Source organism: Pagrus pagrus, assembly GCF_965226575.1.
Source record: "Pagrus pagrus genome assembly, chromosome: 9".
In the NCBI taxonomy this organism is placed as follows: domain Eukaryota; kingdom Metazoa; phylum Chordata; class Actinopteri; order Spariformes; family Sparidae; genus Pagrus; species Pagrus pagrus.
The window spans coordinates 16,878,286-16,904,135 of record NC_140193.1 but is presented as its reverse complement, the minus strand read 5'-3'; the positions used below and the strand labels follow the sequence as shown (position 1 = coordinate 16,904,135).

General features: G+C 40.8%; 1 protein-coding gene across 2 annotated transcripts in view; it reads left to right on the top strand.

The window, feature by feature from the left end:
* The window catches only part of LOC311262492 (electrogenic aspartate/glutamate antiporter SLC25A12, mitochondrial-like), a 30,197-nt gene that overhangs the window by 2,740 nt on the left and 1,607 nt on the right, over window positions 1–25,850 (top strand). The window contains exons 1-17 of one of the 2 annotated variants that reach the window (XM_084361909.1): window positions 346–504; window positions 962–1,015; window positions 4,716–4,858; window positions 6,397–6,512; window positions 7,495–7,634; window positions 10,104–10,250; window positions 11,687–11,825; window positions 12,779–12,872; window positions 14,729–14,813; window positions 16,104–16,185; window positions 17,904–18,062; window positions 18,998–19,050; window positions 19,272–19,352; window positions 22,547–22,687; window positions 25,025–25,163; window positions 25,435–25,593; window positions 25,734–25,824. In XM_084361909.1, coding sequence (XP_084218035.1) covers window positions 493–504; window positions 962–1,015; window positions 4,716–4,858; window positions 6,397–6,512; window positions 7,495–7,634; window positions 10,104–10,250; window positions 11,687–11,825; window positions 12,779–12,872; window positions 14,729–14,813; window positions 16,104–16,185; window positions 17,904–18,062; window positions 18,998–19,050; window positions 19,272–19,352; window positions 22,547–22,687; window positions 25,025–25,163; window positions 25,435–25,593; window positions 25,734–25,824 — 1,835 coding nt within the window. In that variant the 5' untranslated portion in view covers window positions 346–492. Of the gene's footprint in view, window positions 1–345; window positions 505–961; window positions 1,016–4,715; window positions 4,859–6,396; window positions 6,513–7,494; window positions 7,635–10,103; window positions 10,251–11,686; window positions 11,826–12,778; window positions 12,873–14,728; window positions 14,814–16,103; window positions 16,186–17,903; window positions 18,063–18,997; window positions 19,051–19,271; window positions 19,353–22,546; window positions 22,688–25,024; window positions 25,164–25,434; window positions 25,594–25,733; window positions 25,825–25,850 lie in introns of those variants that run through there. The other variant, XM_084361908.1, reaches the window with a different exon arrangement.

The following is a 25,850-nucleotide window of genomic DNA, read 5'->3' as shown; positions in this document are numbered from 1 at the left end:
CAATCAAGTTTCGTGGCAATGTGTTGTTCTTTTTTTGTAATCCTGCTGAGAAACCAACCAACCAAACAACAGACATGGGCGTAAACATCAGTCGGTGAAGATCCTTCTCCTCTGATTAAAATTTCCTCCCCAAAACTACATAGTGCACCTTTAAAATGCACTGTTTTCTTTCACCATAACATCCCTCCTGTCAGCTGCAGTCTACTGGACTTTTTGCTGCTGAGTGTCTGCACACACACTGAACCGTGTCCTCGTTTGACCCGATCAGACAGGAAACTCCCCTCTGCTGTAGCTTCTCTGTCCGGAGCATCCCTCTGTGTCCGCGGCTCCTCGGGCGGACACACCGCCCCGCAGACAGAAGGAGCACGACACTTATCTAAATATACATTTGCGTGCTCCGTCTCAGACCTCGGCTGGCTCTCCTGTCATGCTCGCTGTCATCCCGATGCCCAGCGCCTGCGCTAGTCCACTGCAGCTGACGTCACACCCAGCATGGCGGTCAAGGTGACTCCGTCAATATTTCTTATCAGATATTAATTTTAAAGGCAGTTAAGCGGCCACGGGCGCGTCGGATACGGAGGACAGCATGTCTGTGCGGACTCGTGGGTTTAAAGCTCGTGTCTTTAACGCAGCGGAGCCCCCCTTTCGTTTATCTCTGCATCTTTGCATAGGCGCATCTCTGCCGGCCTCGCACAGACAACTGTAATTTCTTTCCTCTGTTGCATGTATATTAGGAGCGGGTGTATTACTTAGTAGTGTGAAGGCAGTACTTTGACATGCATGGTGTTGTAGTTGTTGTTACAGTCTGTGTGATCGATCCTGCTGAGCCGACTGCGTTAAAATCAGAGATAAACAGTGACAGACTGAACTTCACTTTCACTGGCTAACTGCTTTTGCACAGTCTCCTCATTAGCATCAAGTGTAGGCAGCACTGTGATGATGTGACTTTTTGTTTTTGCAGGTGCAAGCGACAAAAAGAGCCGACCCCCATGACTTGAAGAATATTTTTCTAAAGGTAAGACTCATGGATGCAAAAACATTTGCAGCACATACAGAAAGTGTGTGATACAAGTCTACTAACGTGTTGCAGTCAGTGAGTAGTTTCTCTGTGCTGTCCGCTGGGATGCATAGTTCAATAAAGGTCACACAAATGCTTTGACTAATTTTGGATCTGCTTCAACAGAGGATCCCCCCTTCGCTTTGACTTCACCGTGCATATGTGACCTGTCGTTTTTCTTCACGCCCTGTCCGAAAACCCTTTAAAAGAACAGCTCCCAGGCGTCAGTGTGTAGGTTTGTTTACCCTCACAGGTCGTGTTTGGAGTGTAAACTTGTTCCTGTTTGAGGTACAAGTCGTCTTATGGTCCCTCCACATCTCTTGACTCGACTATAAGAGGGCTGTGTAATTTCTAATGCATATTCAGGTGGAAGAGTTAATTACTGGAAGCTCATTCTGACTGCCTGTATAATTTGATTAAGAACTACTTGAGGCCTACTGTGAGGGTGAATGGATACACAATCATGTGACGGAGTAATGTGGCAATAAATTGCTCGGAATTAATATTTTCACTTAAAACATTAATTCGGCAGAGTGCAATGAATTGTAGCCCTGAAAACACTTGGTGTGAAGGTCTCCTCCCACACTCCTTCTCTGTTTATCTCATGCTCTCTCTATCCGAGGCTTGGCTTACACCCATGAGCATGGCCTTTCTGTTGCCAGTTCATGTGGCGCTTGTGTTTCCAGAGCTATCTCTGTTCCAACTTGAAACTCAACCCAGGCTCTAAAAATGACCTTACGTCTTAAACTCTGACTGAGGTTGCAGGTTTAGCCGAGGGCTTCACTGGCTGTGCATGTTTTCAGTTTTCAGAGTAAAACATGCAACACAACACTTGTAATGTGATCCTTATCGATTACATTATTGTCACTGTGAGCTATGTCTTTTATCAGATTGGGTTTAGACTTAAATGTGTTCACTGGTGAGCTATGGTCTCTGGTTGTTTTAGGCTAAAAATCAGTGAGCAGGACTGATATTCAAGAATATTACACTTACAGGATTTTTGCCTTAATGTGATAAACAAACTTGAATTTTTAAGCATTTGAATCCCTAGATTAACAAAAATAAACATTATCATCTGCTTTCAGTGTCCATAAATTTTAAATAGAGAAAATGTAGTATATCGCTGATGAATGTAAATGCATTCAGAGTTCACTTATTATTTGGGGTAAGAAAAACACCCCTAGAGTTGGTTGTCATAAAAGAAATGTTTTTATTCAGAACAACTGGTACAAGCAAACAGACCACACAACAGTGGTCACATGGGGTTTTCTTTACAAGGAACCTTTCTGTAGTCTAGTTCTACCCAAGAAATAAGATCACAAATACAGACGTGTATGGCTCCTCTTAGCTATCCAGCCTAAACAACAGAATCCAGTCTCCATCCACCATATCAAGACATCGAGACACCCCAAGGTAGGGCTGGATAATCTGATGATTACCACCCCCACAGCATCAGCTGGTAATGCTTTCACTTTGTGAGTCTGTGTGTTTGTCATCATGGGAAAATGTGGTCCTGGTGACAACTCTTGTAGCAGGAACTAACACAGATGTGATGTTGAGCATTTTGCTAGCTGGTTATATATCTGTCTGTCTGTTTGTCTGTCTGTGGACAGACTGTGCAAGATGCAGTCACGAAAATGTACAGGTTTGTAGTTGACATCGCAATGAAGGTCGGGTTTGAACATCAATGTTGTCTGAGCAAGGGGGCAGGAATTAGGGAGGTAGGAAGTGGGAATGGGCCATTGGCCCCCAACTTAAACCCCTGGCTCACATTTGTTTTAGGTTGCAGATCTCTGTAACCCTGTCCACCCTAGTGCAGTTGCCACTCTTGTTTGGGAAAAGACTAATTATCGGCTTGGCCGACATCAGGCTGAATTCAGCATTTTCCGATTATTGGGATTGGGGATTTTTCTGTCAGATTGCTGATAAAATAAACTGTGTCATGTGTTACTTTAGCTCTGATGCAACATCCTCTCACACAATGTCCCACCCAAAACAACAAGTAACAACATTTATCAAATATATGTAATGGAGCGGAAGCATTAAGTAGCGGAAAAGGAAATACTCAAGTAAAGTAACTCAAAATGTACTTACAGTAAGAGCAGTTCTTGAGTAAATTGTACTTTTTTCATCACTGGTTGTTCTAAATTTTGACACAAAGATTTTCATTGTTACTGCAAGTAAGCAGTCTCCTTGATTTCCAACATTTGCAATCGGTATCAGCCCTGAAAAAGCCATATCGGTCCACCAATACTCTTGTTGTCTGTCTGCCTATGTACAGATTTTGTCACGTGATAGTGTCATAACTGTGCAAGTCAGTGTAAGTCAGTTGATGCAATCATTAAACTACAGGTGTGTAGTTGAGATAAAAATGAATGCTGAGTTCAAAGATAGGCCTCATCTCATGTGATCATGTTGCAATGGCTACTGGGGGTCAGATTGTGAACATGGTCAGTCTCTAGTTTAAGATTGTGAGTGATCTTGAAGGCGTCCACAGTCTAATTTAACAGGTGAGTCCTAGAGATCGCTGCATTTAATGTCCTCTTACTTGTGTTTCCAAACTTCACAAAACCTCATTAAATAGCAGATCAGCACTATGTGATCGAACCAATAGAGTGATGTAGCCAACTAGATGGCTATGCTGATTGGAAGAATTACTTCATGTGGCTCTTCCCTGGATGTCGCACTGTAAACAATATAGCATAAGTTATGGCTAACAGCATGGCAGATGAGGAGCTTGTGCCAAAAAACAACTATCTTTCATGCATTATTATGTTTTGATGGTGTAACTGGAGAAATTCATGGGCAATTTGAAGTCTTGCTATAGTTTACAGGGAATGTAAAAATCTGGAAAAAGATTGCAATCTAGATCATAAAGTTGTAGCACGAATGTCAGCGAAGTGGGCTTGGGATTGTAAAGTCCTGACAGTGAAAGAGCAACCTTGCTCTTCCTGGAGCTGCCCTTCCAACAAGGCCTTGAACTCCAAAGTGTTTCAGTGGAGCTGCTCAGCAGCCAGCAGATTGTACTGGGCAGCCTCCAGGTGTGAATGTGAACAGGGTGTTCCTGAAACAAGAGCCTGGCTCTGATCAGCTGTTAAACAAAGGTTAAAACAGTCATTAACACAGTTACTGCATATAACACATTGCAGGTAATAGTTATTAAAGTGTATGGCACAGCATGCACCTTATTGTAGGTTAAGCATCTGATATTTCTCTGTTTAAATGTTACTGCATGTCCATCCTTTGTTGAGATGGATATGGTTATATCTAGTGCATAGTGACGTGTGTTTCTGCCTTACATACGATGACAATGATTTGAAAGAGACTGATGCTTTCTGTCATGATGGGATTCAGCAAAGCATTGTATAAATGTAAATGTACTGTGTAGGGCCAGTTGACTGCAAACCATATGTGCTTGAATAGAAAACTACACACAAAGACCTTATTGTCTCAAAGAGAAACCTATGGAGAAACCTGCAGTAAAAACACACTTGTTGATGTCTTGTTTCTTTGTTTTCCTCCTTACATTCAGCACCTCACATCATTTTCTCTCTATGTGCACAATGAGAAATCTTCCCTACCGATTCCTGATCTAAATCAATATGTAAGCCATAGAACATCCACATTGTTTACAGCTCTGTCTGTATCTCCTCTGCAGTATGCCAGTGTGGTGGACGATGGAGAGCATTACATGACCCCCAGGGACTTTGTGCAGAGTTACCTGGGTTTACATGCACAGCCTCAGTACAATCCCAAAACTGTGGACCTGATAGCAGGAGTGGCCGACACCACTAAAGATGGGTAAGTGCCTACAGTGAGGTAAGCTGTGGAAGTCTTCTGTTGATGCTGAGATATGTTAATACAAATGGATTAACGGTTATTCCTGTTTATATCTGTATTAACTCAACAAATGGTTTGTACACGTCCTTTCGATTTTTTTTGTTTCCTCACTTAAATGCCCAGTTTGGTCGAGAATACATATTGGTATCTTGGTATTTTTTGGCAGCTGCTGCTATTTAAATAGATGTGAAAGTATGTATTACTTGTCATAATTTGTTGTCCTTAGAGTAATGTAAGAACCAAGTGAAACTGGAATTTGCAGATTACATGCTGTCAGCGCAATACTACACTACATGAGCGGGCATTATTACACAAGACAAAAAGCATGTCAGTCTTAACTGACTGAAGTGCACAACAATGCCTTGTTTGCTGTTATGTGAGGATTAGTCTGTGTTGTATTAAAAGTCCAGTGTTCAGGATTTAAGGAGATCTATTGGTAGAAATGGAACATAATATCCATACTTATGATTTCATTAGTGTATTATCACAGGAAACTAAGAAGATTGTGTAGTAGGTGCCAAAGAGACTGTTAATGATTTATCTCAATGATGTTTAAGAGTAACCAGCAGTCATTATCAGTCAATTCTACACTTACAGCTGAACAATTTAAAATCCAGTGTAAAGATAAGCCAATATATACATATTCACAATTAATTAGAGTGTAGAGCAGCAGTGAGGCCTTCACTATATCTCATGAACAGCTGGAGAACATTTCACTTCAAAGTCTTGAGGTGCTCGTGTTTTTCTGAGCACTCAAAGGACATCTTGTCTATGTTAGCTTAAAAGTTGAGCTTCAAAGTTCATTCTAATGTATTATTAAATAAGGGGGCACTATGATCTTTTGGAGAAGAAATTCAAACACAGAATTTCAATATTTTACATTATTAATGAGGTAATAATACAAACTCAGAAATATTTATGTTTTCATAACTGAATAAACAAGCTGTTCTCAGAGGAAAATAAGGTCCCCAGAACACTGTTTGAAGCTAGAAAGGTGGCAGGGTCCGCCAAATATGAACAAAGTAAAACAGTATGAAATTGTGTTTCTTTAAGGTCAGTTTGTTTATTCAGTTTATTCAGTCATGAAAACAAAGAGTTTGCTTATTTGGTTTGTTTATGCATAAAACAAACTTCTTCTGATTAAATTTTCGTCCCTAAAGCTACATAGTGCACCTTTGATGATTATAGACAAAAGTGGAAACTGTCTTGACTGGGAAAACTGATGAAGATCATGTGATATGATCTGATATGATATGATGAAAGCCCCAGAACAGCTATTCGCTGGACTTTGTTGTTGGTGAAATTGTCAAATGCTGTTTTTCTAAGCTCAAGAATGAACTAGCTAAAAAAGGTCAGTCAGTATATTTATCTGTTTATTTTCTCAGGGTAGACTGTTATATACAGTAATTGTAGGTATTGTAATTTTGTCAAACATACATTATGTCCTTTTTTTCAGAGAGCACTCTTTCTTTCTTTTTCTTTTTTTCTTGTCCAAACAGACTGATCTCTTTCCAGGAGTTTTTGGCCTTTGAGTCAGTTCTATGTGCGCCGGATGCCCTTTTCATAGTTGCCTTTCAGTTGTTTGACAAGACCGGAACAGGGAACATCTCATTTGGTATGTACATGATGGTCAATGTCTGCAGCCTGGTGTGAGAGTGTGCTTCATGCTCAACTACAGGAGACTAAGCATCCTCCTTTGTACATATTGTACAGTGTAGTTTAAATGTTATGTTAAATGCAGTCAGAATGTTAATGTTATGAATATTTAAATAACTCTATTTGACTGAAGATGTTGACTTCATGCAGGTTATTAATGGTATTTAAAGGAACAGTTCACCCCAAAATTAAAAAAAAGTTATTATCTAAAAAAAACAATCTAAAAAAACATTATCTACTCACCCTCATGCCGGCGGAAAGTCAGGTGAAGTTTGAAACTTCACCAACTTTCACCGACTGAATGACTGAATTTTCATTTTTGGATGAACTGTTCCTTTCATGTTATTTTTTGTTGTGTTGTAATGTAATGGATGAGTACTAGAAATCAATGATGATGGAAATTGGTGCATTTGAGTGTCACATTCAATGTTGTGGGTCAAAAGTTCTATTCTTACTTAAGCATGTGTAATCAATAAATGTGGCAGTAGCCATGTCTTTTTTTATGTATTACATATGCTAGCAGCATGTGTTCTTATAGTCTCATCTGAGGGCAGGACAGTAAGCGATCTGTGTGTAACATCACATTATAACCAACTCCATCTGACAAGAGGGGAAATGAATCCAGCATGTCATAAACCGAGAGATGCAGAGTTGTACAAAGAGGTTGCTGCCATGTTCTGTCTGTGCAATGGGCCTCCATAAAGCCGCCTGAAATTGAGAGCAGTGCTTATGCTGAACGTTTCCTGGAAGGACTCAAAATGTAAAAGGAGTGGGACTGTCAAACAGCCTATTCAGCTCTGAAGTCCAAATGGACTCTTTCCTCGGCTTTAATGAGGTTCACTGCAAATGGAATGAGGGTGCAAGATAGTTGTTCGAGTTGCATCTTTGCATGTTTGTCCCTCTGTCTCTTGTTATTGCTGAGTCGTGTTGCACTCTTTCAGAGAATGTACGTGACATCTTCAGCCAGACCACAGTTCATCACCACATTCCCTTTAACTGGGAATGTGAGTTCATCAGGCTACACTTTGGCCATGAAAGAAACAAGAACCTCAGCTACACGGAGTTCACCCAGTTTCTGCAGGTATGCATTTAATCTGTACCTCCATCATTTTATTTTAGAAATTAAGCAGTCTAATGTTTAAATGGAGTAATTCAACATTTTGGGAAATATGCTTATTTGTTTTGCTGCCGAGAGTTAGATGAGAAGATTGATACCACTCTGATGTTCATACCTGAAATAAAGCTACCACCAGCAGCTGGTTAGCTTAGCATGGAAGCAGGGGGAAACAGTTAGCCTCGCTCTGTCAAAGAAACAAATCTGCCTATAAGCAACTTAAAAGCTCACAAACTTATTGGCAGATTAATAAATTACCTGATCAACAGAAAATGTATCATACACTTTTTGGATAATCTGTCATTTGTCTGTGATTTTGGATATTGTGATTGGCCATATTCCAATTTTGATAATATTTTGATTAGTTGTTCATCTGTAATATAATAAAGTGGTATCAATATTATCATCTAACTCTGGGAAAGAAAACAAATAAATGTATTTACCTAAATGCTGGACTGATGCTTCCATAACATGTACAAGAGGAAAATCTGATATCGAAACATGAAATAAAGAAGCCCCAAATCGAGACAGATTACAGTGAACCCACTGGCTGTAACACTTGCCGCTCGATTAAAACAATGTGACGCATCGTTCACCCCGAATATCCTGCCACTGGTTGCCCCTGACCACGTCAGATAAAATAGACCATAGTGGTCAAACCATTCACTGAATGAAATTGACAATGGATGCATTTTTTGTTTGTATTGCTTAGAAATGTAACATTTACTTAAAATGAAAAAAATGTGTTTAGAAGTAGCATGGCCTCCCTTTAAATGTTTTTCTTGTCATAATAATTTGATAAAAATAATTTGAACACCAATAGAAATCTTGATTGTCCTGTCATGTGGAAATTCGTCTTTGGCTTCAAAAACAAAACACGTGGTGTAGAAAAAAATTTATATAACGCAAAAGAGCACGACAAAGACAATTCATACAAACAGACATACAGTAGTAGAAGAAGAAAGAAATTTCTCTGCCATGGGTCAAAAAACACGAGATAACACCGATAAATAGAGTGGGCCTGTAATAGTACAGTAAATGGTTGGGAACAAAATGCTAAAGTGACAATGAATACATATCTAAAAAACATTGCCCTTCAGCTCATAAGAAAAGCTACAGATAAACAGTTTTTGTATGTAAATGCGACATGATACATGACAAAACATACTGACAGCACACAGACTGTCTTTTCACCTTTTCTTCCTTTAGCATCTTAGAAAATGTGCATCAATAAATATGAAACTGTTCATAATGATCACCTTCATCTTGTGGCGAGGCATTTTTACCCTGCTGAGCGACAAATGGAAATGACGTAACATGAACCACATGGCATAAACGATCACTTAAGATAATGGGGTTGTGGTGTGGAGTTGCATCTTTGTCCTGGTGGTTTGCGGTAGCCCATCATGCCATTAAGACACTTCACGTTGTTGTTTGACTTTATTGGTTGTTGCCTGTACCTCACTGAGACCTCTGTGCTGTTCAGCAGCAGCCGTTCGGTGAGGGAGAAACCTGGTTTGGAGTCTCGGGCTGTGGACTCAGGCAGAAGCTGGGTGGTCTGAGAGTTAGACAGGCAGCGCTGCGGTGTGGGATCCCTCCGAGCACTTTGTGGTTTATCATAGTAGACGAGGGCTTCCTACCGCTGCACCAAAGACTCCTGTGTGTGCAGGATTTTATTAAAATCTATTTATTATTATTGTCTTTTATTTTCCTATCATGTCCAAGTACATTTCATTTCATTTAAAACACAAATGAGAGCAGATCTATGTGTAGTTTTGATTTTAGATTAGAGTCTTGGCTCTGCCACCTTGTGGTTGTTGTCCAGACTTGAAACTTCACCAAGTGCAGACAAGGTGGAGCGTTTGTATGCTTGAGAAGTATGATGTTTGTGAGGCGGCTAAGTATCATCATGAGTTTTCAACAATACAATCATCAAACATTGTGTGAATTAATCTTCAGCAACAATCCACTGATTAGGTTATCAGATCCCGAATGTAAAGATGAAGTAACAGCTGAATATCGCGGTGACGTTGTGATCCTGTAGTTATATGTGATGAGCTTTGACAGCAGACATTGACCCGGGGTCAGCCTCCCCCTGCACCCACATCTGATTGCATGGTTGTCATATTGAATCACCTTCCTGTGGACACACCTGCCGGCCGTCTCACCGACCGCTCAGCTCAGCTCCGGGATCAGACTTCTCGAAGCTGGTTTCCATTAGTCTCTGGAGAGACGGTGGTGATTACAAACCCAGTGTCTGACACTGTCACATCTGCCTTTCACATCTGTCCAACACTGATATTATTATACTTTCATCCTCCAAAGTTCTGTTTCTCTGTTCCCCTGTAACACGATGCTTCTCATCACAGGAACACATTCTTTGCTTCTTTTGTCAGCTAACAGCTTGACCTCCTCTCTCTGTGTGTGTTACTGTAGGAGCTGCAGTTGGAGCACGCCCGCCAAGCGTTTGCACAAAAAGACAAGAACAAAAGTGGCACCATCACCGCCTTGGACTTCAGCGACATCATGGCCACCATCAGACACCACATGCTGACTCCATTTGTAGAGGAGAACCTGGTTTCAGTGAGTTATAGAGAATGCTCTTCAGCAGTTGTTAAACATTTAAAGGTGCAATATGTAAGATAAGGCCACAATTTTAGTTAAAAACAAAAGATAATAAAAAATGAAGAGTATCAGTTTCAGATGTCTGTGTATTGTGCTGCAGAGATATCTACTGAAGTTGCTAACCAGCTACCCCTGGGCTGTCCTGTCTTATAATACTTTGTACCTCAGGAAGGGATTGTCCGATAGTTTTAGCTTAATAAATATACAAAATAAAACTCACAAGGACATATTTTTACACCTATTTTCTATGTTGATTAGAAAAAATACAACTTTACACCTTCTGAACCTGAGTTTCTCTCTTTCTCAAAAATAAGATGAGCCTAATTGCCTTATTAACTCATCATCAAACACACTTCATTCAAACAAGAGAAAGAAAATAAAACTCACCAAAACCGTCTTGGTTTGTCTTTCCACTTTCCCAGTAATTACCTCTGGTTTGGTTTAAATAAATCCTTAATTCACAGTGTTAGATGTTAGTATATTCCAGCCACTTTTCCATACTGGAGATGTCTGACTTTCCTCTCACACCTCTCCCACTCCATGTCTTTCCGATCCTCCTCTCCTCGCGCCGTGTCTAAGACCGATTATTGGTGCCGATTTTCAGCGTGGTTCCGATTATCGGTATCGGTGGATTTTTTTGTTTCCATTTGCTAATAGAATAAATTATTTATTAGTCTCCAGTCTGGGGTCTCACTCAATCTCCCACCCACAACATTTTCTAATTGGTTTCACGTCACATACATAAGCCTATCAACACTGATTACTCTGAATCTGCTTAGTAACTAATAAAAGTTATCAAATAAATGAAGTGGAGTGGAAGTATAAAAAAGATTTTAATTTCTAGTGCAAATGTATATCAGTTGGTATACATTTGGTAAACCCAACGCTCCACCATTGCTCGGAGCCAGTCAGCTAATAGGCCCATTAGCTGCACGGCTAACTTAGCTAACTAGCTAACAACAGCTAACTAAACCCAAAGATAGCTACCTGCTCAGCACCAAACAACATATAAGAGTTAGCAACTAGCTGGTGATGACAGTGGAGCATTTAGCAGCTCAAGAGACAGATATTTCCCAAGACGTTAAATTCTGGACTCACATTTACCAGGTGGCCACAAACACAACATGCAGATGTTGCTCCATAACTGCTAGAAATGTAAATAAGCAATGTTGTGCTCAAAAGCGGCCAAAAATTCAGTTTTGCAGGTTTAATTAAGACAAGAGTTGAAATGATAAGCATTCAGTCAGTCTACAGGTAGCCTTGACGTCCATGTTAGTGATTTATATTTTCAAGCATTGCATTAATTAGCACAAAATTGAGTATTAAAGAGAACATAATAAGATCGAGCCATCTTCCTTTACAGATTCAATAACTGATTTTTGCTCTTTCTTCAGGCTGCAGGAGGCAGCACCTCACACATGGTGAGCTTCTCCTACTTCAACGCCTTCAACGCTCTCCTTAACAACATGGAGTTGGTCCGCAAGATTTACAGCACCCTCGCTGGTACCCATAGAGACACGCTCGTTACCAAAGGTACACAAGACACCACCGACATCACTGAAATGAGTCATGTGTGCGTTTCATATGTGACTTGAAATGTGCGATCCTGTTTTAACTTTCTTGACAGACCGGTGTGAGTGAACACACAGGGAACATTACTGTAGCACTAAATTACTAAGGTAAATGAAAATTTTTAACCTGGTAATCAGATCACCTCTTACATGTAGACCTGTGTAACTGATCAGTCACATCTGTTCCTACATATGTTTTTCCCATTGAGATGCAAACTGTAGCCTGTTCCTCTCCTCTCTCTCCTTGGTTTCCCTCCTTCTAGAAAACACTTTGGGCAAATAGTAATTGCAAATAATTCTTGTTATGTGTGCTATCAGACATATTGGACGTGTGGGTTTAAAGTGTAAAGCAAACACTCACATGTCAGCTGTCAGTTGCAGAAAAGTATCTCATTGCAGCACTTGAGGTCAGAGAAGCAGGCTCGTACGCGAAGGTTGTGACGCTTGGACCTGACAGGAAGGTCTTTGTGGGGGATGTGAATAAAGAAATCTTTTCCCTCCTTCAACAACCACCATTAGGTTTCCTTTGAGAAAGACAACCTGATGGTAATGGAGCTTCTCAGCAGGCAACGGTAAAGAAGTGAATATAAAGCGCATATAAAAGAGTGACGCACGCAGGGTGCTGCTGCTGAGAGATTACATGCTCAGTTAGTGTACTCCAGGGTAAGGAGGTAAAGCACATACAGGATTGATTCTGTCTGTAATCTCCTTATTCATACCCCATTTAGCATCAAGCATCCCCAATAGCACCAAAACAAATAAGTATTTGCAAATACTATTTGATACTAGCCTGCTGTAGAAAATACCTGATGTGTCGTTAATCCCTTAGCTTCATGTTGGACTTTAATGTGTCAAGGCTCCATTGACTGAAGTCCTGTTTGCATTAATTTATTTCTTCTCTTTATTGCATCATAGAGGAGTTTGTTCATGCTGCAAATAAGTTTGGTCAAATCACTCCAATGGAGATCGACATCCTGTATCAGCTCTCTGGTCTCCACACTCACTCCGGGTAAGATTTTACTGTTTTAACCCTCTGGAGTCGCCTGTTCATCTGTGAATATGCTGTTTTATATGAATTATTAACAGTTACAGAGCTTTTATTTTTGTGTCATCTAGAGAAGAGTTGAGAAAACCAGTGGAAAGTACGGGCGTAGGACTTTCACACAGAATCTCATTTTTATCCCTGACCATAAAACTTGAAGGGAATTTATTAAACAGTGCATTATTAATATTTATTTATTTTAATGATTATTTGATTAGGGACAAGTATGTGGTATAAACTGATGCCAGACATTTATAGCCAAAGCTAATTTGCATTGCCGGTCCCTAGATGGGACATAAAACTCAACAATAAATCTAAACAAACAGTAAAAACATGAAAAAAATATGTACAAGACATAGACAGAACAATATGATACAAAAAAAGTAATATAATACAATGTGATAAGATATATTTTAGTGACTTACAGGCATGCTTTAATTGAAAAAGACCCAAAAACGAGTTGGAATAAAATCAGTCTTATGTTTATAATGTGCTTTTAAAAGAGATTTCAAAATATCAATATATATCGCGATACAGCTGAAAAATATCGCAATAATATTTTAAGGCCATATCCCCAAACTAAATTATGACTAAAGATTTATAAATTTACAACGGGGCTTGTGTAATTTTTCATGTATTTTTGGGCTGTGCGGGCTGGCAGCTTAATACTATGTCGAGCTGCCAAAGTGGATACCATGCATGTTGGGTAAGGACGATTTGAAATTAGGGAAGAACCAATTGTGAAATTCTAGGTCGATACAGATGTTTAAACTAATAATTTTGCCAAAAGCCAATGCAGACACTGATGTTATTTTGTTGTTATTGTTTATTTTGTCCATATTCTTATAATTATGTTTATTGTAAGAAATAACTGAACTGTTTTAAAGTCATTCAGCCCCTCCTCTTTGAAAGAGCAGAAATTCTATCATACAAATTCATGAAACAACCTTTAATTTAACCTTCTTTCACCTGAAAAAGTAACTGCTTCAAAAGCCTTTAGCCCACTATACAACCAGCTATTCAGTGAAAATTATTTTTCAGTACTTACATAGCCTCACACACTAATGACAGGGATGACAGGGCCAGTGCAAAACTTATGTACCATTGGTAAATGTCACCTAATTTGCCGATGGCAGTCAACAAGGGGAATATCAGCTGATACCAGTGTTCAGTCATTATATTGGTGCATCCCTATTTTAAAGGTCTAATCAGACAAGAGACAAAATGACAAAAGACAAAAATGAATGTGTATAAAGATGACAAAAATGAACCAAAATCAACCTGTATTTTAATACTAGAAATTTAATTTTTGTCTGTGCAATCACTCAGGTAGGTTCTGCTGCTGTTCTTAAAATCCACTAAGTGTCTTCAAAACATTTACACAACACTGTGTTATTTCTTATTCCAGCATGAATGGAATAAATATGTTACAGGTCTGTTTATTGGCTATAAAGATGAAGTTATTGCTCATTCACTTTAACAACAGTGGCTCCACTGGCTGATTTACAAGACAAACATAAAACATGGATGCAGACTTTATGATGCGTCAGGCCGCTGGGGAATATTTGTGTCTCAAACATTCAGCAACAAAACACTTTCATTTACTCTCTGGGCCATGGGCGCTCATCCAGCTTTGTTTGTCCGCTGTTTATATAATCTTAAATTAAAGTTGCAGTTACTTGGAGTTATATGCCAGTAAAAGCTCTGTGGAAAATCTTACATCACTGGCTGCTGCTCGCTGTAGACGCAGAGCTCTCTGCTTTTTTCCTGGCCTGACTCCCTCCCTCCCTCCCTCCCTCCCTCCCCTGCTGTTGTGTGTTAAGGCGGCTGAACCAGGCAGACATTGAGAGGATAGCCCCGCTGGAGGAAGAAGCCATGCCGTACCACCAAGCAGAGGCCCAGAGACAGGTAGCCTGAGTGACTCCTCTAATACACCTTACATCCTCCTGCCTTTTATCAGAGCCTCTACCTCTTCTCCCTCTGCTTCCTTCTCAGAAAAGGGGAGAATGTACAGTGACTGAATTAGCAGAGTGCCCATGTTTTTCTTCCCTTGTGAAGTGCATTACTTAAACTCCCAGATAAAAGTACACCAATTATAGTTACAGAAGAGGAATGGATTGTTGCGTTGCTCCTCTCCATGAAAGGCTCTCTCCATTTTATTCAGTATGGCTGCACATACACCTCAGCTGCAATCACACATCTGAGACGCTAATAAGAGGCTTTTATCAGTGTGGGGCTTGAGGAGTTTTAGGAGCCTTTAGCAGAGTCTGCTAATGGTAGGAGGGTAGTGGGAGTCAAGGTGGATGTGGGAGAACAAAATAGTTCCTGCCTCCACCGGATAACGCAGCTCTATATCAGACTGTGGTCAGAGCTTTCAGGCCACTCATGCTCCTGGGACTCAGGCTCAGAGGTCTGGAATTTGATTCCCTTTTGGGGGGGATGCTGCAATTCTCGGGCCTGCCCTTTAGTGGAAGTAGGCTAATTGTTTAAACCCTTTGATCAAGACCTCGATCTTGTTAGCATGGAGCCCTCGGTGGAAGCATCTGGGAAGAGGAAAAGACCGATCGGCCCCTACTCCCCTTCTCATCTGGTTTGGGAAAAGTTACTCACCCTGCTTCAACCTGCACACACACACACACACACACACACACACAACCACACACACACTCACACACACACACACACACACACACACAGACTTTAGCTCCCTCGGACTGTGTAATATTCATGTAGATACTTATCTGTACATGGAAAAGGCTTGTGGGGCTAATCTGTTGCCCTACACCACAGTGAAAACAAAAGGGGCTCCGCTTTCAACATCAAATACCAATCCAGAGATCAAGTCGATAAGAGAGAAATTATACTTTGTTGTAAAAATAAAAGAAGACCTTTAGCTCGAAGCCTCCCACATGTAGCATGTGTGGAGAGCTGTGGCTGCAGGTTCACACAGTCATTCATCCCGAGCTGTTCTGTCTGTGACATTTAATACTGGCTGATGATGAATTAGACGTTATATGACATGTCCACATTCCAGCGCCTTCCTCCGCCGTTGAGTACTCCACAGCATTTTTCTTTCCACAATGTATCTGGTTCGCTATAGATTAATAGCCAGCCGATTCATGGTTTGTGTTCTGACCCCCCCCACCCACGTCTTTCTCCAGATTCATTTGACCACTGGTGTCTTTTTCTCCCATACAGCACGCTCACGAAACGTCTCGGCCCATCTGGCTCCAGGCTGCAGAGTCTGCCTACAGGTTTACTCTGGGCTCAATCGCTGGAGGTGAGTGACATGTCTGTGGCGGAGCCCCCGGCCCGCCCGAGGGGTAACCTTAGCCGGCCAGACTGGCGCGCTGAGACCCTGGGGCCGGCCATTGTGCTGGCAAGGGGAGAGGGGTTGTGATGTGAGGCTCCAGCATTGTGCTGCCGTGCCACCACTGGCTCCAGGCTGTCGTTGGGAGTCGGAGCTTTTGGAATGACACAAATCTTCCGGAACCGCACTCTCTGGAATCTCCGTCTAATTACACTGGAAGGAACTGATACAAGGAACGTCTGACATAACTGCCCCTCAGATAGGAGCACACTCTGACCCTCTGTGTGTGTGTGTGAGTGTGCTCTCCACGAATAAGCAAGGCCAACTAAGCAGCGGTCAAAAAGAAATGTGAATCACAAGCAGTGTTGCAACTAATGATTCTTTTTGCTATTGATCAGTCCGACAGTTATTTTTATGATTAATTGATTAATCGTTTAATCCATGAAATGTTCCAAAAATTTGAAAAATGCTCGTCACAATTTCCCAGAGCCAAAAGTGACATCTTTAAATTGCTTATTTTGCCCAACCAACAATCTCAAACCCAAAGAGAGAGGCGAGGTCTCTCCTCTTCTGATGGACCGCCCTTTCAGAAGAAATAATTTATAAAAAGAGACAAATCACATCTCTCTCTCTCTCTCATATATATATATATACATATATATGTATATGTATATGTATATCTTAAGCTTTACTTAACTTTTCACAACAAACAGCGACTTTCCTGACTTGCAAACTTATCTTGGGATCAAAAATTATTTGTCTTTACGGTCATACAGGACAAAGAAACGCAGCAAGTTCTCAAGTTTAAGCAGCTGAAACCAGCAAATCTTTGACATTTGTGCTTAAAAGATGAATGAAACGATTAATAGATGATCAAAATCGTTGGCAATGAATTATGTTTCGATTAACTAATCGATTAATGCTGCAGCTCTAATCACTAGGCTTATGTTGAAGAATGCCGTGTCTCTGTGGTGATAATGAGTTGTTTCTCTGCTGACCGAGCTGTTTGTGTCAGAGAAGAGTCATTACAGCAGCCTTTGATGTCAGACAGGACATGGCAGGTAAAGCTGAGAGCAACAGAGTTTAGCGCAACTTGCTGCAGTGTCGCCTCCACAGACGGTTTTCCCACAGTTACCAGACTTCCTACTCTGAGCTTAATAACAGTTTTTAAATAGTTTATACACAAACACATCTGCAGAATTAATACTGTACAAATCAATTATGTAAGGCAACAAATGAATTAGTGTCAAGACGACTTTCCAAGAGCATAAAAATTCTAATTTAGAGCTGAAATGATGAGTGAATCAATTAGTTGATCAACAGAAAGTTAACAAATTAATTTAAACCTACTTTTCTGAAGGATTTGCTGCTTTTCTTTGTCATACATGGTTTTGTACTCTTAGTCTCTTTTGTACTGTTTTGTCTCTCTTAGGACAAAACAGTACATTTAAGAGGCCACCTTGGGCTCTGTGAATTAAAATGGGCCTTTGCTCTTTTTCTACTTTGTGACTTCTTACAAACAAAACAATGAATTAATAATGAAAAGAATTGTTATTTGCAAACCTAATCCTCACTGTTTCTAGTATGTGTCTCAGAAAAAGCATACAAGGTGATACATTTGTGTTTATATAATTTTAAAAAAGCAGAACAAAAGATTTCACCCAGTGACAAATGTGTGTGTTTTGCAGCCACCGGTGCCACGGCTGTGTACCCCATCGACCTAGTGAAGACGCGCATGCAGAACCAGCGCTCTACTGGCTCCTTTGTAGGAGAGCTGATGTACAAGAACAGCTTCGACTGTGCAAAGAAAGTGCTCCGTTACGAAGGCTTCTTCGGATTCTACAGAGGTAATCGTTCACAGCACGTAAACAGGACCTGTGTGCAGGCCGACATATGCGTCTCAAACCATGTTATGGGAAAAGCATTAGGATTTGTCAGTGTGCTAATATCTGCAGCATGGTTTGCTAATTGATACCAGAAACCTTTGCCCTCCCTGTTCAGCGGTGAATAAAGCAACACCCAGGGGTCGCGTTTTCATTATCTCGGTGCCTGGGAGAGAGCTCCCCGAGGAGAATGACCAGCAGAACTCATGTAGTAGCAGTGTCTGATCTGCCTCTGTGCCGATGGTGATAATGGTGCTGAAGGCTTGTGATATTCAACACTTCTACCCTCGGGCTGTTCATGTGAGGGAAGTCAAGACTGCCATCTACTGCTGCCTCCACCACTGCATCTCTCTGTCGCTCTGCCTTCCTTCCTTCCTCCTCCTCTCTTGCACATGATAAGGGGTGATTGACTCCGAGACAGACACGCTCGGCTGTTTTCTGGCCGCATACCAGCAGCAGTCACTCAGCAGCTCCTTCAGAAGTTTATCTGGCTTGATGAAGGACAGGCGGTGAAACAGTATGGCGGTTATCGCCACCATAGCACCCGCCCCTTCTCCCCCCTGATCTTGTCCGTGACCACACAGCTCTCTCTGTTCCCCGCCATCAGTGGGATCAGGCCTCAACAATGCTGATCCCATACGCACCAGCAGTGTCATATTTTTGGACTTTTGTTCAATTTCAATGGGACCTTTGTGTTTTGGTGCATCAGATGTATCAGCCATATCTGTAAATATTTATGGGTTTGTTTTACGCACACAAGAACCCTGCAGCTTACATTGTTCTGGCTGTCAGTGGATGTATTCATTCAGCAGAGATAAAAATGTGCATTCATTTCCAGCCAGACTTTGTCTCTGTCTCTGTCAGGTATTCTAATGGTATCTATGAATAATATTTTGCAGGTCTCCTCCCGCAGCTCATCGGCGTCGCCCCGGAGAAAGCTATCAAACTCACGGCAAGTCATTCCACTGTGTAGCTCAGAGTGTTCAAAAAGTTGCTCCCAATGATTCAGTGTGAATGAAAAACATGCAGAGAGCGCAGAAGAAACGCACTCTTCGCAATCAAGATGTGACTGCAACCACAAGTTAACATTAATGCCCCGCTATCAAGATTGGGATTGTGTGTCTCATCTGCCTTTTTTTCTTCTTCTTCTTCTTCTTGTCTTTTTTTTTTCAGATGAATGATTTTGTCAGAGACAAGTTCACCACACAAGATGATACCATCCCTCTGCCTGCAGAGATTCTCGCTGGTGGATGTGTAAGCATCATTTTAGAGATCTTTTAAATTCAGTCTGTAGATTAACTCAAAACCAAGTAAAGAAACACCTGAAAGATGTGCAAAATACACATGATTTAAAGTAATTGTTACTGGTTCATATTGGAAATAATGTGCTGTCTCTTACTATATTGCTCATGAGATCCTGTTTGGTTTACTAAACAATATACATGCAAAAGTAACGACTTAATAGAAAAAGAAAAATCCATCCTTTCACTTGTATGACGGATAAATATTTTAGTTCAGTACAAGAGAAATCAAACTACATTAAAGCATTTTAGAGAGGAAGTAACACACACACACACACACACACACTGCTATTTAGATTTATGATAATATGATATACATGTTAGAGTATCTGCAGGGTTATATAGCTGCTGATTGATCAATAAACATCAATACATTGAATGTCAGGGCTATCCAAAGTTGGCCCGTCATAAGGATCAATTTGACCTCTGTCTGCCAGATGTTTGTAGTGGAAACAATGTAGAAACTAATTAAAGAAATTATAATAATATTCAATTTGCTTTACTTTACATGAGCTAAAAATGCTCTCATAAGTAGGATCCCTAATTATGAATTACTTGTCATAATCTGAGCATGGGGGCAGAGTGACACTATGTGCAGGAAGTCAGTCAATTAAGGAAACTTCGGATCCTCACATTATTTTCTTAACAATACAATACGATACAGCAGGTGTTTGCTTTTGGCCCGTGGCCCACCTTCAAGTTTCAGTTTTGGCCCTTCAAGGAAAACAGTTTAATGTTTAAGTAGCATTTTATTATTGTAGACAATTGACATTTTCACTATTTCATGTACTAGTCATGGTAGTTTGATCTGTAACAATCTTCCTCACACTTTATAAGCTCATCATGTTTTGTCTGTAAAATCTGAATCTGTAAACCAACTAATAACTTAAACTGTAAGATCAGTGCAGTAGAGTAGAAAGTACAATATTTCCCTCTGAACTGCAGCACCATAGTGAAGCATGAATTGGAAATACTCAAGTACCTCATATTTGTACTTAAGTAGATGTACTTAGTTACATTCCACCACTGCCCGTCAGTGTTGTCAAAAATATCAATTGTTCGATACTTACCGATTCTGAATATTTGAAACGGTTTCAATACTAATTTCCTGCAGTATTGATACAGAAGTATTAGTCGCACTTTCCCGCTCTCTCTTCTCTTTCTCTCAACAGCCAGTTGACACCACACACAATATTTTTAAAGTCATTATCGGTAGAGAAAACACTGAATGGTTCAAAAACGGTCTGATATTCAATGTTTACTTCAGTCATTCTGCTGTTCTCTGCAAAGTTGTTCCTTAATGTCATGTTATATCCTTCATAAATGTATCTTTTAATGAAAATCTAAAATTTGATACCATCAGTGGTATCAGATATCAATATTTTTCAAGTTATTCTATCAAAGTTAGAAATTCAAGTATTGTGACAACCACTACTGCCCATACTTGCCAATCCTCTCCCGGTTTCCTGCCAGGGTCGCAATTCTCCTGTGTTTCTCACAATTTATGTCAAATTTCCTCACCTTTTTACCTTTTTAGTTATCACAACCTGTTTCTGGCACTGTACAGCATGTAGTCTACTGTCATGTTGTCCTTTTGATCAAGGGGGTTAAACATAGGGCAGTGGTGTGCACAGAATCTCTAAGGGGCAAGAAATGAATGAATAAATGAATACTGATGAATATAAGTTCAGAGGGGCAAATTAGTTTGCATTCTTTGCTGAGAATTAAAAGTAAAATTATTTTAAAACATACTTAACAGAAAAATGCTGTTGCAGTTTGTTGTTTTTATTCTTCAGAAGTCACCAGAATGCAGGAAACAAAGTCTCTGAAACTCAATCTGTGAAACTTTAATCTTTGTGAATTGATCATCTGGGGGATTCTGATTCATTGAAATTTAAGTTTCTTTGTTTTCATCAGTGTGTTCCTCTCATTCATAAACTGCCGCCCTATACTTCATAGATCTGCTGAATATAAAAATTAACTTCTGTCCCTGAATCCTCTAAAGTGGACATCATTTTATCCTGGCCAAATTACAATATTACAACATGTTTTGAGTGCGACACCAGATTACAGATGTAATTCCTTCACTCTGCCTCTCTGCTGGCTGTGTTGAAGTAGAACATGCAGCAGAGCCCGCAGGTTGCTCACAGAGGAACAGGGTCTGCAGGGTCGTGACCCCTGTCAGGGTGTAATTGTAGGAAGAGGCCCTGGAGGGTCGTGGATGAAGCTCGGTCTAGCTCTGTGTGATTGAGTTTGACAACGTGGTCCATACCCGAGGCGTGGTCACAGTGCAGGTCCCCGCGCAGGACAACAAGGATGTTTCCAATACAGAATGGTAACAGCTAAGGAAACTTCCCATATATGGCCTTCGTGAGATCTAAATTCATTTCTACGGATCAGACCGCATCCTCGTGTGATTTTATTAAAATTAAAGGGCTGTTTAATCTGAATTATCGCTCCCATCAGAGGAGAGAACTGAAGAAGATAAAAGAGACGGGTTGAATGCATCAATCTTCAGAGCAGCGGATATTCCCCCACCGCTTTGAAAATGACTAAATGTGCCAGAGCTTTTTTTAGACCTTTGCTCGGATGTTTACAGATAAGACCCCTGCCCTGAGTGTCACCAGCAGCCATCCTGGGGCCTGATTAGATTTGGGGAGGGTGATAAATGTGCCTGAGTCAGAGGGTGCCGTGCCTTTAGGGCATTGCCTGCCCGGACCGGGTGATTCAGCGCTCTCCCCTGGGAACAAGGGTGAATTGGGGAAGTGTGCGGGGGTGAGGCCAGGCTGGGCCACTCACCCTGCCACAGGAGGTGCCTCAGGGGAGGGTGAGGGGGCAGAGGGCCGGTGCCAGGGTCAGAGCCTCTCAACCACGAGACGGGCTTCTACTTACCCTACGTCTGCTCTCTTCTGACCCCAGTTGTTCTTCTATCAATGCCGGCTTTTCTCTCCTCCTGTCAAGGCCATTCTCTTACTATATCACTGGGAAAAAGTATCTTTTGTGCTGAAGTTTACTGAGATAATTGGAAAACCCCTACTAGGGAGAAATGCTTACACATCATTACATCTTCACCCAAAGTTCACCCCTGAGTCCATCTCATAAACCTTCCTCTTGTCAGCAGTTTCTCTTTCCTGTTGCATCCTGCAGGCCGGAGCTTCCCAGGTGATTTTCACCAATCCTCTGGAGATCGTTAAGATTCGTCTGCAGGTGGCTGGAGAGATCACCACAGGGCCCAGGGTCAGTGCCCTGAATGTTGTGAGAGACCTGGGCTTCTTTGGCCTCTACAAGGTAGGTCAGCACCTCTGCAGCACCATGACGTCTGCAGCAGCAACCTCTGTTAACCGTCATACAAGGGCATGTTCCTGAGATATAACACTAACAACAAGGGGAGTTTATTTATTGTTCACTTCAACATATGTAGAAACAATAGGAGAAGTTTAGCAGAAGAAAGATGACGTTTGTCCGATTAACAGTTCAAAACACATAGACACAACACAGAGATTCAATTTACTTTCAAACACCTTGTTTCCTCGCAGTTTTGTTCTGTGTCCATAATTATGGGAATAAGCTGCTATTGTTAAACGCAAGGAAATGCATTTCTTTACAGATGGTTAGGAACAACACCACAAGCATGGGAAATAAGATAATAATCTCTGTTTTGAGCACGGAGCATTAATCAAGACAAAAACAGGACCAATAATGCACAGCAACAAGTCAGGAGTTTGGCCTGCCAAGTGTATGGCCAGTTTTCTGAAATATTTTGGTAAAAGACGTATTTTACATTAAGCTGCTAATGTCAACTGAATATGCCGTTGGACTTCTCACTTATAACGAGTGTATAAAAAGAGCTGTATTACATGAGTTATTCAGAGATCACAGAGGATCCATGGAAAGTAGGAATGACATAAAGAATCTGCAACTAAATGATTAATCAACTAAACATTTCAGCTCCTTTACTTCTGACTACGTGCTGTTACATTGCAACTCCCTCTGTAGATATAAAAGGCTCATTGAGGAAACAAAAACAATTCTTTAATTTCAGGTGCTTAAACACCAATGAAAACATAATTATGAATGTTATGTTCCATTTCCGTTTCTTCCTCCTTGATCCTGCACACTGGACCTTTAAGTAACAGTTGCAATACCACAAGGTAACAGCACTTAGACAGAAGAAGGCTCCTCCAAAATAATAACATAAACACATCAAGAGGTAAAATTATTATTAATTATTTTATTGGATTGTTATTAATTCTGTAGTAACTTTTAAAATACATTTTGGCAGTAGGTGAAGTTGTAGTTATTTTAGCTGAATTTGTTCTGCTGAATAAAATAGAAAAGAAAATACTAAACAGGTTCATTAAAAACACAACATCTCACTGTCAAAACAGGACAAATTACAGGTGCACTATGTAGTTTTGGGCAAGAAATGTTAATCAGAAGAGAAAGAGAAAATTCATTGACTGATTTCTTTTTTATGCCTGAACAAACTAAATAAACTCTTCTTTGTTTTCATGACTGAATAAACTGAAGAAACAAACTGACCTTAAGGGACGACACAGTTTCATACTGTTCTACTTTGTTTATATGTGGCGGACCCTGCCACCTTTCTAGCTTCAAACAGGGTTCTGGGGACCTTATTTTCCTCTGAGAACAGCTTGTTTATTCAGTTATGAAAAAAATAAATATTTCTGAGTTTGTATTATTACCTCATTAATATTGTAAATATTAAAATTCAGGGTTTGAATTTCTTCTCTAAAAACTTCATAGTGCCTCTTTAATACACATAAATACAGAAGCATGTTAGAAGCCACATCAGAAAGAGCTATAAAATGCTGGGTGCTGAAAATATTGATTTAAATGTGCTTTAATCTATATAACAATGCATTAAACAACAAATCACTGTACTGTAGCTTTCAACAGCAAAGATAGTCAAGGGAAAACACAATGTTTCCCCCCTAAAGGTATTGAATATAAAGTACAGCGAGTACTTGAGTAAATGTACTTTACCTTTCACTGCTGAATAATAACATATGATTTGATTTTTGTCCTGTAACGATACACAGATGAAACACTACTGTATTTGAACAATCATTTGTGTGTGTACACAGACATAATGGAGATCAGGATCCCAAATTTAAAGATCAAACAGTTGTTTTGCTGACTGTTTGCAATTTTCTAAAACTGTGTGTTAAACATGCAAAGGGAGCGGCGGCCAACAACCGACAGCAAATTAGTGAAGGATCATACTTTGCTACCGCTTCGTTCCAGATCCTTGTGGGTTTACTTACAGCTCGAGTCATGTGTTCATACTCCATATTTTAATGAGGAGCAGACAGTGTGTGGCTTGTTAAAAAAAAATGAAAAAAAAGCAGACTTCCTCTTGGCAGAAGAAGCCATGGCAGAGCTCTGTGTGTGTGTGTGTGTGTGTGTGTGATGGATTTCTCTCTAGAGGCCCAGTGCTGCAGCTCTGCCTGGGGCTCTTTGGCTCCATCATCAACATTAAAGCCCCCCTGTAGGTCGAATGAGACAGCTCCACTTAATCCCCTAGACGAACCTCCTCACCAACCTCCTCTGACTGTGGTCAAGATGTATACATATTTAAATTGATCTCTTTTTTCCTGTTAGGGAGCCAAAGCTTGCTTCCTGCGTGACATCCCCTTCTCCGCCATCTACTTCCCTGTTTATGCCCACACCAAGGCGAAAATAGCAGACGAGGACGGAAGTCTGGGGGCACTGCAGCTGCTCACTGCTGGAGCCATCGCAGGTAACAAACATCTGGAAAGCTCAGCGTCCGTGCACATCCAAACAGCAACATGTTGTGTCACATTTTCCTCTCCAAGAAATGCGTTTTGTTCTCCTCCCTGTTTGTGCTTTGAGTCTCACAATACCCTGGCTGTATATACAGAGCTTTTGTCATATCACTCTATACAGCCATCTCCAGCCCTGCGTGATGCTGCTGCAGGGATGTAAGAATGTGACACCGTATGTGCATAGTGAAAACGCCTCATTATGTCTTTTGTGACACGTCTCTGAAGGTATACCGGCGGCTTCACTGGTCACCCCCGCTGATGTCATCAAGACCAGGCTCCAGGTGGCGGCCCGAGCAGGCCAGACGACATACAGCGGAGTCATCGACTGCTTCAAGAAGATCCTCAAGGAGGAAGGTTTCAAGGCATTTTGGAAGGGCACGGGAGGTAAAAGCACACATATGCACATACTCAACAGCCCTATAAGTGGTTTCATGACTGGGAAATGGGGCTCACTGTGGTGGCTGTAATTGTCACCACAGAAATATTAAATCCCACATTGTAATTTCTAAACTGTCTTCCATTAGCTCGTGTCTGCAGATCCTCACCACAGTTTGGTGTAACCCTGGTGACCTATGAACTGTTGCAGAGATGGTTGTACGTTGACTTTGGCGGACAGTAAGTACTTTAACCTTGTCAACCTT